Here is a 12,765-nt window from a genome sequence, read left to right as displayed (position 1 = left end):
ACTTTTTTTTAAAAATGTTTTTTGGGAATGATATTTAAAATAAAATCAACAAAAGATTTAACTTCAACTCATTTAATCATCTAATACGGAAAAATATTTTTTTTAATTGAAAGAAAAGTTTGTTATAAGGGTAAATGTAAACATCTAAATTATATACATCTTTAGCGTATGTATAGTTATGGTCACATTTTATAATATAATCATCAAATACGTTAAAGTAAATAAAAACTTTAAAAAATTCGTTAGAAAGGTAATTGTCAACATCTGCATTATAATCATCCTAAACGTCTATGTAGTGAAGTCAACATTCCAACACACATTACAATTGCAATATATTTCTGAGATTAATCAAACAACCTGATTTTATTAGCGCGTACTAGTTTAAATGGGGACAATACTTTAATTTTTAAAACAAGTCAATATTATTTTCAATATAATTTAAAAAATGCTAATTAAAAAATGTAGCTGAGGGGGGGGGGGGGGGATTACATTTGATTGGTGCACTTAGAACACAAGACATTGTATAGTTTGATTAGGGAGAATATATATTTTCAAAACAATGCAATTTTTTAAAATAAACAATTAATGCAAATAGAAGAAATATAGCTGGGGGTGTACATTGAATGGAGCACTTATAGACGTATAAAGCTAACCCAGAGGAAGGAATGAATCTCAGTCGAGGCTGGATACTTTCTGGAACTCAGTGTGGCGTCTCAAGTGATAATGGCACCAGTGTTTCATCATCCTCTCTATCATCACTCCTGGGAAAAAATAATTAAACGATTTACATGAACTAGTTAACAGGGAAAACTAATAACAAGTCACAATCAATGTACCGGTCCAATATAAAAATTCTCCAATAAAATTTAGTACGTCGATCTTAAAAGTAGTGTTTTTTTTAGACATTTTTCTCCAAGAGGGGTTAGGGTACTTAAAACTTTTGTATAGAGGGGCGTACTTAAATTTCCGGGAGGGCGGACACTGGTTATAGTATGTATTTCTAAATGAATGTTATATTATTTTTATTGAGTCAGGCCCGGGAGGGGTGGGGGCAATGAGCCCCCGAAGAGATGCCTGAAAGAAACAGCTTTAATATAATTTAATTAGACACAAGTGAAGGGAGCTTTCTGTTCGGTATCCATGTTTCTGGGGCATCCAAAAAAGGAAAAGATGACGAAATTGGCGCAATAAATGGGTATGCAGCTCGAAAAACAAAAACCCTCTTAACGGAATTTAGTGGTAATGCACACATGACGTCACACTCTCAGGGGTAGAGGAAGTTGATAAAAACAACAGTTACATTAAGGGGGTGGAGGGGTCAGAATGTGTCGTTATACTTTTAGCATTTTTTAAAAATACTTTTATTACTGAAGTTTAGCAGTTTGCATTTTAAAATACATTTTTATGGCATTTGCTACAGAATACTCAATTCATGGTTCCTGCACCAAAGTGAACCTGAAATTCCAGATGTTTTTCAAGAAAATTCCAGTAATTTTTCAAGAAAATTCCAGTAATTTTTCAAGAAAATTCCAGGAGTTTTGCAGGAGGAAACCTCAAAGTTCGTGACAAAATTTAATGTAAAGAAACATCGAATCAACCTGGCGCCGAATGGAATAAAGCAACTGTTTCAAAACCGTTTAGTTTAGTTAAAGTACATTCTCGTTTATATAGAATAACAAAATTTGACATTTTTTCTGATAAAATAATTCACTGTCCAAGAATTTAGCCTGTTTTCACCCCCTCCCCCCCTCACCCCCCCCCCCCCCCTTTTTCAGAGGCCTGTTGTCACAAATCCATCTCATAACATTCCATAGGGCTTACTAGAAAAATAAACTGCACTTTAGAGATAAAAGTTAAAAATACAAAATATTTGGGCCAAAAATAGTCGTTCTGATAAGTATAGAACCTCATATAACACGGTCACGGGGTTATTGTAGCAAATCTAACTACTTACTTTAACTCTTGTAACAAATCCAACTACTTACGGCTTGGGGCTTTTAGTTTCCATTGTAACTAGGCCAGCTGTGTTGTCAGTTGTTGTCAGTTGTAGATGCATATTAACCGGCACTCCAACCGGCACTCCAACCGGCACACCGTCCGGCACAGCAATAGTCAAACCGGCCGGGTCAGCAGACTCGCTCCTATTGGTGGGAACATCAGATGTCCCGGGCATTGATTGGTCAGGTGAGAATAAATTTCTGAAGGCTATTTTACATATTTTGTATGAATTAATTGTCCCTGTCCCGGTGATTATATTTTGAGTACCACGGCCATTGTTGTTAAAGGTGAGTTGAGACGGCTGAACTTCACGCTCTATGACGATGACGGTTTTGAAGAAGTTAGGACCTGGTTTTTTTAAAAAGAAATTTAACTCTTCTTCTTCGTTCTTAATTTTAATGTTGGAAAGGGTCCCCTAAAACACAATTAAGTATTACGTGTCAACTTGTTATGCGCAATAAAGGCGTTGACTCCGATTGCAGCCTGCTTTTCTTTTTTGGATTTGCTTCCATAGCCTTTGTCCAACCAAGAAAAAACTACAAGGCAGCAGTTATTTAATTTTTGAGTTGTCTCTCCTAGAAGAGTGGTTGTCCCCAGATAACGAGTCTCATCTTCTCGGTTTAGCAACAATGAGCTTTACCGACTCGATCACGCCGTCCCCTGAAATTTAATTAAAGTATAGGTATCTTGTCGTGAGACCTAATGATGTACTGTCGCATCAGAAGAGTGGGCCACATACATTGCGGCGTCAATGCCCCTCGCTTCTTAAGTAGAGTTCATGTTTCGGTGATCTCGCATATGAAGGAATATGCCCAGCTGTCTTTATTTTTCCTAAAGCGAGTCAGGTATCCCCATGGATTCCCATAATCACAGCTGTCTCTTATTAACTATATCTATTTTTGTTAACTCTAGAAATCCAATCCTACCCAGTAGTCCGACGACAGAAAGAAATATGAAGATCATCAAATACATTCTATCAGTCGCCTGGTGGCTGTAGTCGATCGCGTTGTTGGCGGCAGCGATCAGATCTTTCAACTCCTTTACAGCCAGCCTCAGATCTTTTAACTCCTTCACAGCCAGCCTCAGATCTTTTAACTCATTGACAGTCAGATACACCGTGTCGTTTTCTGGTGAAAAAAAAATTACAATCCACAAACACAAACTGATGTTTTTGTCTATTATTTAGTCCGCTGGTGAAACTATGTACATGTGCATAGTTAATTTTAGAAACTGGGGATATAAGTTTTAGTAATACTAATAAAATTAGATGAGTTGTGCCATTATCGGAGGTGTGTTGAACTGAAACATAAACAAAGACTTACACATAGACTAAGCGACGTCAACATATTGGGTGACGCCCGGTGCTGAAACTCAGGATCTCACCTCCACCTCTTTCAACAAGTTAGCATTTCATACTAATTCGTTTTTTTAACTAACTAAAACATTGTTTTGACTCTAAAGTTTTATGATTTTTATATTAGCTAGAGGTAACCCTTTAATTGTGTTACCCGGTACAGACCACACCCCCCCCCTTGTATGTCGCTACTGCATAGACAAGACATAGACACAGACATACCGAAAGTCGGTATCAGTGGAAGAGCGCCATTCTGAGACGTAGGGGCGCTGCAGGTTCCATCACTAGAGTTCTGGCTAACCTCGCCGCTTGAAGGGAGTGTCCACAGTCCCAGCAACAAGACGGCTGTACTTGTGTACCTCGTCATAGACATGGATGTCATCTGGAAAACAAGATAAAGTAGGTGGAGAGGGGAGGGGGTTGATTCGAAATCAGTGTAAATCTTTGGGGGGGGGACATATTTGATTTTAGGGACACAAAAAAGCCATTATGGTGGATTTGAAAGTAGTATTAACACGTAGCAACAAGTACTCTTCTGTAAAGTAACACACTATACACACATCAAACTACAAGTAGACTACTGTAAAGTAGCACACAGAATGCATATTTAACAGTATACTGTAAAGTAGCACATAGTACACACATTAAACTACAAGTAGTCTACTGTAAAGTAGCACATAGTACACACATCAAACTACAAGTAGAGTACTGTAAAGTTGCACACATATTGCATATTTAACAGTCTACTGTAAAGTAGCACATAGTACACACATCAAACTACAAGTAGACTACTGTAAAGTAGCACACAGTGCTTAATTTAAACTACAAGTAGTCTACTGTAGAGTAGCATATAGTGCACACATTTAACTACACTTGGTCTACTGTAAAGTAGTACACCCATACATTTTTAACGACCATATCTCTTAAACATGTGATGGCACCTAAACGGGGTTTGGGTTAAAAAGATTAAAAATCTCATTTTTAATCAGCTATTAAGTTATACAAAGTTAATGAAACAGACGGGTAATAGGTTTTACACACAGCTTTAACTGTTTCCCACTGTGATTTAAGTTACGGTAAAATAAATACCCATAACAATCAGAGACTGTTAAAAAAACGCTCACCGCCTATTTTCAAGATGTGTAAGTGAAAAGCTATTTCGCCAACGTAAAGTAGAAATAATTACACCGAACTGGTGAGTAGATAAATCTTTTAACACTTAAAAACGAAACAAATTATTATACAACGCATAATGTACGTTCTCTTTAGCTTGGGTTGGTTAGAAATGAAGTGACTTGCTATTAGTTGTTGAAATATACGTTTTGACTTCAACGTAGAGAGCAGAGACTTTGGGGTCGTCCATATATCACGTCACACTCGTAGGGGAAGGGGGTCCTTAATTTATTGACGGGATGTGATGAAGGGGGGGTCAGATGATGTGGCGTCACACTGTTTTTGCAACTTTTATAACATTGATCCAAAAATATTACATCTCTTAACTATTGTCATTTATTTATTTTTTTACATTTGTATACGACTGCTTTGATAGCAAAATATAAATTTAAAAAACGATTCTTATGCATGTCAACAATAACGTTGGAAGGATTCTCTCAACTCGTCCATGTCCTTTGAAAGTTTTTTTTCTTGATTTCTAAGTTACTGATCAATGCTTGATTCCATACCAAATCATATGCAACCGCCATATGTTGCGGAAAGGTTACCGTGTCCCAAACAATAAATTACTTACCCTTACACTTACAATATTAATAATTTAGATCTGGACTCTAGTGAAACTCAAGTCTTAGGTATAGTATGTCGTCGTTGTTTATTTTAGCAAATATTACAACAAAGCATGATAAAGAGGTTTAGAGATTAATCGGAAGTATATTTTTAGAAACATTTTTTAAAAATTGCAAACATGGGAAGTATTAAAAAATCATAACAAAACAAAACCGCATTAACACACAACCAGGCACATACAAACACGGAGGATCTAAAGCAAAACGTTTTAAAAATTCCTTGCTACATGTCGATATTTAGTACAATATGATTACGCCAACATATTTGATTATCATAAAAGAGGACAAGTTAGGGTCATGCTCAAATCTTTGACCTACTGGTGTATAATTTAAACCTAAAGGCGGATACCAGCTAACGCCTTGCTGAGCACAATTAGACAATATTGCACTAGCGTATGGAGAGGCCTGAAGATTAAATGCTGCTTTCATTCGCCTAAAGAGCTGGAGATCTATAAAAAAATGTCAAGTTCCCTTTCGATCCCGACGGTCCATGGGGCAAGTGAAGTAGTGTTGACCTATTTCTGTGACCTCGGCATATGAAGAGATAGTGGGGTCATCATTATGCCCAGCTGCCTTTACTCTCCGTAACATAAGGTAAGTAGCTATTTGAGCTGGGTGGACACAGCAACACCTTACTGACTTGAACAAGGATTCGAATTCGAGACTTTTGGGTTGGTAGTCTAGTGAGGGTGTATACATGAATATGTTTTTTTTAAACTATGACATGTAGTCCGTAGCAAAAGAACTGCAAAAGATAATCAGGACTCATTGGTAAGAAACCATGCTGAAATGAAGTTTGCGTTTGTGAGTGTGTGCGCGCGCTTTAGGAACGAGGTACCGCACTGGGTGACACCGACCTAATAACGCTAGAGCTATATAAAAAGCTTGTTATTTTAACGTTTTTTTTTTATTATGTTATGTTATGATATAACATTCTAGGTTTCACTAATTTAATTCATTTAATTTTTTGTTTTGATGCACAAGAGTGGAAAATCTTCGCTTGAAGATGCAAGTATAAATAAATAGAACTACAACACGAAAGGCATGTATCCTAACACGTTGTCACTATGTGTCAGTAAAAATGTCAAAGAGTTTACCTTTCTACCCTGGCGATGGAACAAATTATATAGAGTTCACCCGTTTCTGTAAGCTCAGAATATGAAGGGATAGTGTAGTAAACACTAGGCCCAGTCAACTCTACTTTCCCTATTGTGAATCAGGTACGATCAGAGCACAATTCCAAGAAATCTCGTACTTCATCGGGAATTCTGGCCACATTTAAGAAACATTAAATCGATTGTGTATCAGGGTAGCTTTTTCTTCTTCTTTCAGCTGTATGAGGTGTTCTGGGGCGGCTGAACTTCCCGCTCCATGACGGTCTAGTAGAAGTACAGACCTAGATATTTTTAAAGAAATATAATTGAAGTATAGTTATTTTTTCAATCGACGTCACGGTAAACGGTCTCAAGTACGTTTTCATTCAAGGTACACATTGATTTTTCTTTCAAATTTTCAATAATTCACTTTCTTAAACATGTCAATGTTTCCAAGATTATTTTTTCTTCGTTAAAGGCGACAGTATTTTTTTTCTTTCCTTAGAGTTTAATATTAAATCTCTTTTCCTATTCTTAATTTTCTGCCAAATTCCACTTTTTGCACCAAAACATCATCATGAATAGATTGATTTCATCTTGTGAATCAAACACTCAGTTAACAAGCTCGTTTACTGCAGTTTGTAAGCTTTTTTTTCTCAGTAATGCATGCTTGATCACAATGTTTAAAAAGATTTATATTGTTCCAAATTGCTTAGTTTCTCATTACATAAAGACGTTTTAAATTAAAACCACATTCTGAGTTTTATTGACTTCATGTAGTGTTTTTATTTTATTTTTATTTTTTCTTCTTTAATTGTATCAAAATACTTTTTGGATTGAATTTATATATTTAAGTTACATATTTAATGAATTGACACATTCTGTTTATCTTCTTCTTCGTTCTTAATTTTTAGTATTGTAAGGATTTCCCTCGAACACAATTAATTATTTTGTGTTAACTATGTATGGGTCATATAGGCCATTGACTCCGATTTCAGCCTGCATTTCCATTTTGATTTGCTTTCATAGCCTCTGTCTAACCAAGAACAAACTACAAGGCAGTAGTTGTTTGATTTTGGAGTTGCCACTCCTAGAAAAGTTGCTGGCCCCAGCTATCGAGTCTCATCTGTCCGGGTGTTTGAACTCGAGACTGGTCGGTGCGGTAACTATAAGCTGTACCGATTTGACCACGCTGTTTAAAATATTGGTGGGTTTTTTTTATAACAATAATAGTCTCATTTTAATAGAAAAAAAAACTTTTTAAAAAAATGTTTTTATGGAACGATATTTAAAATAAAATCAACAAAAGATTTAACTTCATCTCATTTAATCATCTAATACGTAAAAATATCTTTTTTTAATTCAAAGAAAACTTTGTTATAAAGGTAAATGTAAACATCTAAATTATATACATCTTTAGCGTATGTATAGTTATGGCCACATTTTATAATTTAATCATCAAATACGTTTAAGTAAATAAAAACTTTAAAAAATTCGTTATAAAGGTAAATGTAAACATCTGCATTATAATCATCCTAAACGTCTATGTAGTGATGTCAACATTCTAACACACATTATAATTATTGCAATATATTTCTGAGATTAGTCAAACAACCTGATTTTATTAGCGCGTACTAGTTTAAATGGGGACAATACTTTAAGTTTTAAAACAATTCAATATTATTTTCAATATAATTTAAAAAATGCTTATTTAAAAAATGTAGCTGAGGGGGGGGGGGGGGGATTACATTTGATTGGTGCACTTAGAACACAAGAAATTTAATAGTTTGATTAGGGAGAATATATTTTTTCAAAACAATGCATTTTTTTTTAAAATAAACAATTCATGCAAATAGAAGAAATATAGCTGGGGGTGTACATTGAATAGGGCACTTTAAGACGTATAAAGCTAACCTAGGGGAAGGAATGAATCTCAGTCGAGGCTGGGTACTTTCTGGAACTCAAAGTGATTATGGCACCAGTATATCATCATCCTCTCTAACATCACAGCTGGAAAAAATAATTAAACGATTTACATGAACTAGTTAACAGGAAAAACTAATAACAAGTCACAATCAATGTACCGGTCCAATATCAAAATTCTCCAATAAAATTTAGTACGTCGATCTTAAAAGTAATGTTTATTTTAGACATTTTTCTCCAAGAGGGGTTAGGGTAATTAAAACTTTTGAATAGAGGGGCGTACCTAAATTTCCGGGAGGGCGGACACTGGTTACAGTATGTATTTCTAAATGAATGTTATATTATTTTTATTGAGTCAGGCCCAGGAGGGGTGGGGCAGTTAGCCCTCAAAGAGGTGCCTGAAAGAAACAGCTTTAATATCAATTAATTGGACACAAGTGGAGGGAGCTTTCTGTTGGGTACCCATGTCTCTGGGGCACAAAAAAAAATAGAAAAGATGACGAAATGGGCCCCCCACCCCCACCCTCCACCCCCTCTCATACCCTGTAGGAAGAAAATTCTTAAGAGATGTTACTAAAAATAAACTGCATTTTGGAAATAAAACGTGAAAATACAAAACGTTTGGGCCAAAAATAGTCCTTCTGGTAAGTATAGAACCTCATATAACACGGTCAAGGGGTTAGTTGTCTCGAGTTTTGAGAAACAGAAACTGAGATGCGGGATGGGGGGGGGGGGGTAAATCTAGTATTACCACGCGCATATAATAGAAAGTAGAGTTAGGGCCTAACGGACAATTTAACCAAATTACCTTTGCTAAAACTGTATGTAAGCTTACTTGAAAATACCAATTTAAAAAAAAAAAGAACTACAGGCCTATCAAAATTAGCCACACTCGTAGGAAGACATGAAAAAAATTAAACCAAACCCACGGGGACGTTGTTTTACGTCAGCTATAGATCTATATTTAAAAGTTCTTGCATTTTAGGCACAGAATCGATCATATCCGATTGCCTATTTAGCACGAAAAAAAAACACATTGAAATGATCGACGCGAGTAACATTTCAGGACATTTTTAAAATTTCAGGAGAAATGTTCAAATTCAATGAGAATTCCAGGAAATCCAGAAGTTTCAGTAGGCCGCAGGAATCCTGAGTAAGTTTTGTAACAAATCCAACAACTTAAGGTAAGCCTTGAAACAAATCAAACAACTACGGTAAGTTTTGTAACAAATCAAACAACTAAGGTAAGCCTTGTAATAAATCAAACAACTTAAGGTAAGCCTTGAAACAAATCAAACAACTACGGTAAGTTTTGTAACAAATCAAACAACTAAGGTAAGCCTTGTAATAAATCAAACAACTTAAGGTAAGCCTTGAAACAAATCAAACAACTTAAGATAAGTTTTGTAACAAATCAAACAACTAAGGTAAGCCTTGTAATAAATCAAACAACTTAAGGTAAGCCTTGAAACAAATCAAACAACTTACTTGTGGCTTTTTGTTCTCATTGTAACCAGGCTAGCTGTGTTGTCAGTTATGGATGCAGGGACCGGCTCGTCAACTTGCACATTAACAGGCACTCCAACCGGCACTTCAACCGGCACACCATCCGGCACACCAACCGGCACACCATCCGGCACAGCGATAGTCAAACCGGCAGGGTCAGCAGACTCGCTCCTATTGGTGGGCACCTCAGCTGTCCCCGGCATTGATTGGTCAGGTGAAATAGAATTTATTTTGGCTGCTTCAACTGCATTGACAACTACACATGAGCAACCTAGGGATAATTGCCCTGAACCGGTGACGCATAATTCCAGCTCCATGACAATCTTGTAGAGGTTTAGACCTGGATATTTTTAAAGAAATGTAATTAAAGTATGGGTATTTTGTCATTCGACGTCACGGTAAACGGTCGCATTGGAAAATCAGGCCAAACCCATTATGTTGTCAACGCCCCTCTCTTCTTAAGTAGAGTTCATAATATGTTTCAGTGACCCCGGCATATGTAGGGATATGTCCAGCTGTTTTTATTTTCCCTAAAGTAAGTCAGGAATCCCCGTGGATTCCCATAATCACAGCTTTCTCTTATTAAATATATCTATTGTTGTTAAGTCTAGAAATCCAATCCTTACTCAGTAGGCCGAGGGCCAAAAATAATATCACTATCATCCATAGCATCATATCAATCGCCAGATTCAGATATTTTAACTTCTTTACAATCAGATCGTGCAACTCACTGTCAGTCAAATGCAGAGTGTCGTTTTCTGGTGAGAAACAAAACGATTACAATCAGTATAACAAGCTGATGTTTTTGTCTATTATATAGTCCACTGATGATACTGTATACATGTGCATAGTTAATTTTAGAAACTGGGGATATAAGTTTTAATAATAATAATAAAATCATACAAGGTGTGCCTGTTTCGGAGGTTTGTTGAACTGAAACATAGACAAAAACTTAAACATAGACAGACACAGTGGCGTCAATAGATTGGGTGACGCCCGGTGCGAAAACTAACGATGTCACCCCCACACCCTTCACCTAGTTAGCATTTTCGATTGGTCGTCACCCCTCTACCCCTACTATTTTGTTTTTTAACTAGCTAAAATATTGTTTTGACAATAAAATTCTACGATTTTCCGATTAGATAGGTGTCATCCTTAAATGGTGTCACTCATAAATGGTGTCACCCTTAAACGGTGTCACCCGGTACAGACCGCACCCCCTCCCCTGTATGACGCTACTGCATAGCCAAGACATAGACAAGACATAGACACAGACATACCGAAAGTCGGTGTCAGGGGAAGAGCGCCATTCTGAGACGTAGGGGCGCTGCAGGTTCCATAACTAGAGTTCTGGCTAACCTCGCCGCTTGAAGAGAGTGTCCAAAGTCCCAGCAACAAGACGGCTGTACTCGTGTACCTCGTCATCAACATGGATGTCATCTGGAAAACAAGATAAAGTAGGTGGAGAGGGGGGGGGTTGATTCGAAATCAGTGTAAAACTTTAGTGGGGGTGGGACATATTTGATTTTAGGGACACAAAAAAGAGCCATTAATAGTAGTAATAACAATTAACAGCGAGTTGTCTATTGTGTAGCACATAGTACACACATCAAACTACCAGTAGTCTATTGTAAAGTAGCATACAGAATGCATATTTAACAGTCTACTGCAGGGTTCTCCAAACTACGGCCCGCGGGCCGGATGCGGCTCGCGAGGTCCTCTCATCCGGCCCGCGGGGATCTTTTTGTCCACGGAAAAAACGTTAGTTGGTGATGGTTGAGGAACTTTACCCAGAAAAAATCAATGACATGCATGGAAGAAACTGGCCCCCGAACAAAATTTGATAGTTAATGCGGCCCTCGGACTGAAAAGTTTGGAGACCCCTGGAGTCTACTGTAAAGTAGCACATAGTAATCAGATTAAACTACAAGTAGTCTACTGTAAAGTAGCATATTTAACTACAAATAGACTACTTAAAGTAGTACAGATAAAATACATTGACAAGAGTTTGGGAAAATATGGATGTTTTAAGAAAAGTTCAACTGCAATTTGATTGGGGGGGGGGGATGTAGGCTGAGGTGTGTCGTCATTTTAGGGGGTGGTGGTCTGGCTTTGTTTGTGTGAAGGAGGGGAGGGTGGGGGTGGAGGAAAAAATCGTCAAAAAAGCTTAACGTCATTTATGGATGACCCATTTGATGTGATTACGGTACAAATTGTTGACTGAATCCATTGTATTCAAAGTAAATAAATATAACAGATTCTTATGTGGCTATCTGGCCAGTAAAGAAGCACATATTATTCTTGACAAATTGGGACATTTTGTTCCTAGATCTAGATTATATAACATTTCTATACATAGCCATCTCTCATATATAAAATATTTGTATAACAAATTACTAGAACGTTTGGTTTTCGGAATATCGTGAATATTATAAAACTTCAGGTTGTAACATAGGCTAAATGAAAATTTAAAAAAATGTAGCTTCAATCTAAACCCAAAAAAATTATTTTCGTATCTCTGGATTTGCAACTATTTTAATATTGATTCTAAATATGTTAAATTTCTTAATGATTTTAATTTTTTACATTTGCTTTGATGGCAAAATCTAAAAAAAAAACGCTTCATATCCATGTCAACAATAATGATGGAAGGATGATCTCAACTAGGTCATGTACTTATGAATGCTTTTTCTTGATTTCTAAGTTACTGATCAATGTTTGATTCCATGCCAAATCACATACAACCGCCATTTATTGCGGAAAGGTTAGCGTGTCCCAAACAAACCAAAAAAATAATCCTTACACTTACCATTTTAATAAATTATATCTAGACTGTTGTGTATTAGTTCTAGTCTAGCTGTTTCCTGTCGCCTATGTTTATTATGGCAATGCGTCAAAAATTTCAACAAACAAAACATGATAAAGAGGTTTAGAGATTAATCGGAAGTTTATTTTTAGAAACATTTAAATAAAATTGTTAACATGGAAAGCGAGTATTGAAAAATCATAACAAAACAAAACTTCATTAACACGCAGCCAGGCACATACAAACACAGAGGATCTAAAGCAAAATGTTTTAAAAATTCCTCGC

General features: G+C 36.4%; 2 protein-coding genes across 5 annotated transcripts in view; both read right to left on the bottom strand.

The window, feature by feature from the left end:
• Window positions 1-499: 499 nt before the first annotated feature.
• The window catches only part of LOC131940456 (uncharacterized), a 45,705-nt gene continuing 33,439 nt past the window's right edge, over window positions 500-12,765 (bottom strand). Inside the window, exons 1-5 of one of the 4 annotated variants that reach the window (XM_059299109.1) lie at window positions 5,100-5,203; window positions 3,575-3,734; window positions 2,925-3,125; window positions 1,986-2,346; window positions 500-761 (exon numbers count right to left, since the gene is read on the bottom strand). In XM_059299109.1, the coding sequence (XP_059155092.1) occupies window positions 701-761; window positions 1,986-2,346; window positions 2,925-3,125; window positions 3,575-3,734 (783 nt within the window). In that variant the 5' untranslated portion in view covers window positions 5,100-5,203 and the 3' untranslated portion in view covers window positions 500-700. Of the gene's footprint in view, window positions 762-1,985; window positions 2,347-2,924; window positions 3,126-3,574; window positions 3,735-5,099; window positions 5,204-12,765 lie in introns of those variants that run through there. The other 3 variants (XM_059299108.1, XM_059299105.1, XM_059299107.1) reach the window with 3 other exon arrangements.
• Window positions 7,989-12,552, bottom strand: LOC131940457 (uncharacterized). The gene is made up of 5 exons (XM_059299111.1): window positions 12,484-12,552; window positions 10,955-11,114; window positions 10,301-10,432; window positions 9,657-10,014; window positions 7,989-8,255 (listed from the first exon to the last, which is right to left on the bottom strand). Exons 1-5 carry the CDS (start codon window positions 12,484-12,486, stop codon window positions 8,216-8,218), a joined length of 693 nt encoding a protein of 230 aa, XP_059155094.1. The 5' UTR covers window positions 12,487-12,552; the 3' UTR covers window positions 7,989-8,215.

Source organism: Physella acuta, unplaced genomic scaffold (assembly GCF_028476545.2).
Source record: "Physella acuta isolate Inbredline_101_S28 unplaced genomic scaffold, ASM2847654v3 ptg000317l, whole genome shotgun sequence".
NCBI classification, from domain to species: Eukaryota; Metazoa; Mollusca; class Gastropoda; family Physidae; genus Physella; species Physella acuta.
The sequence above is the reverse complement of the archived record's forward strand: the minus strand, read 5'-3'. Positions and strand labels throughout refer to the sequence as shown.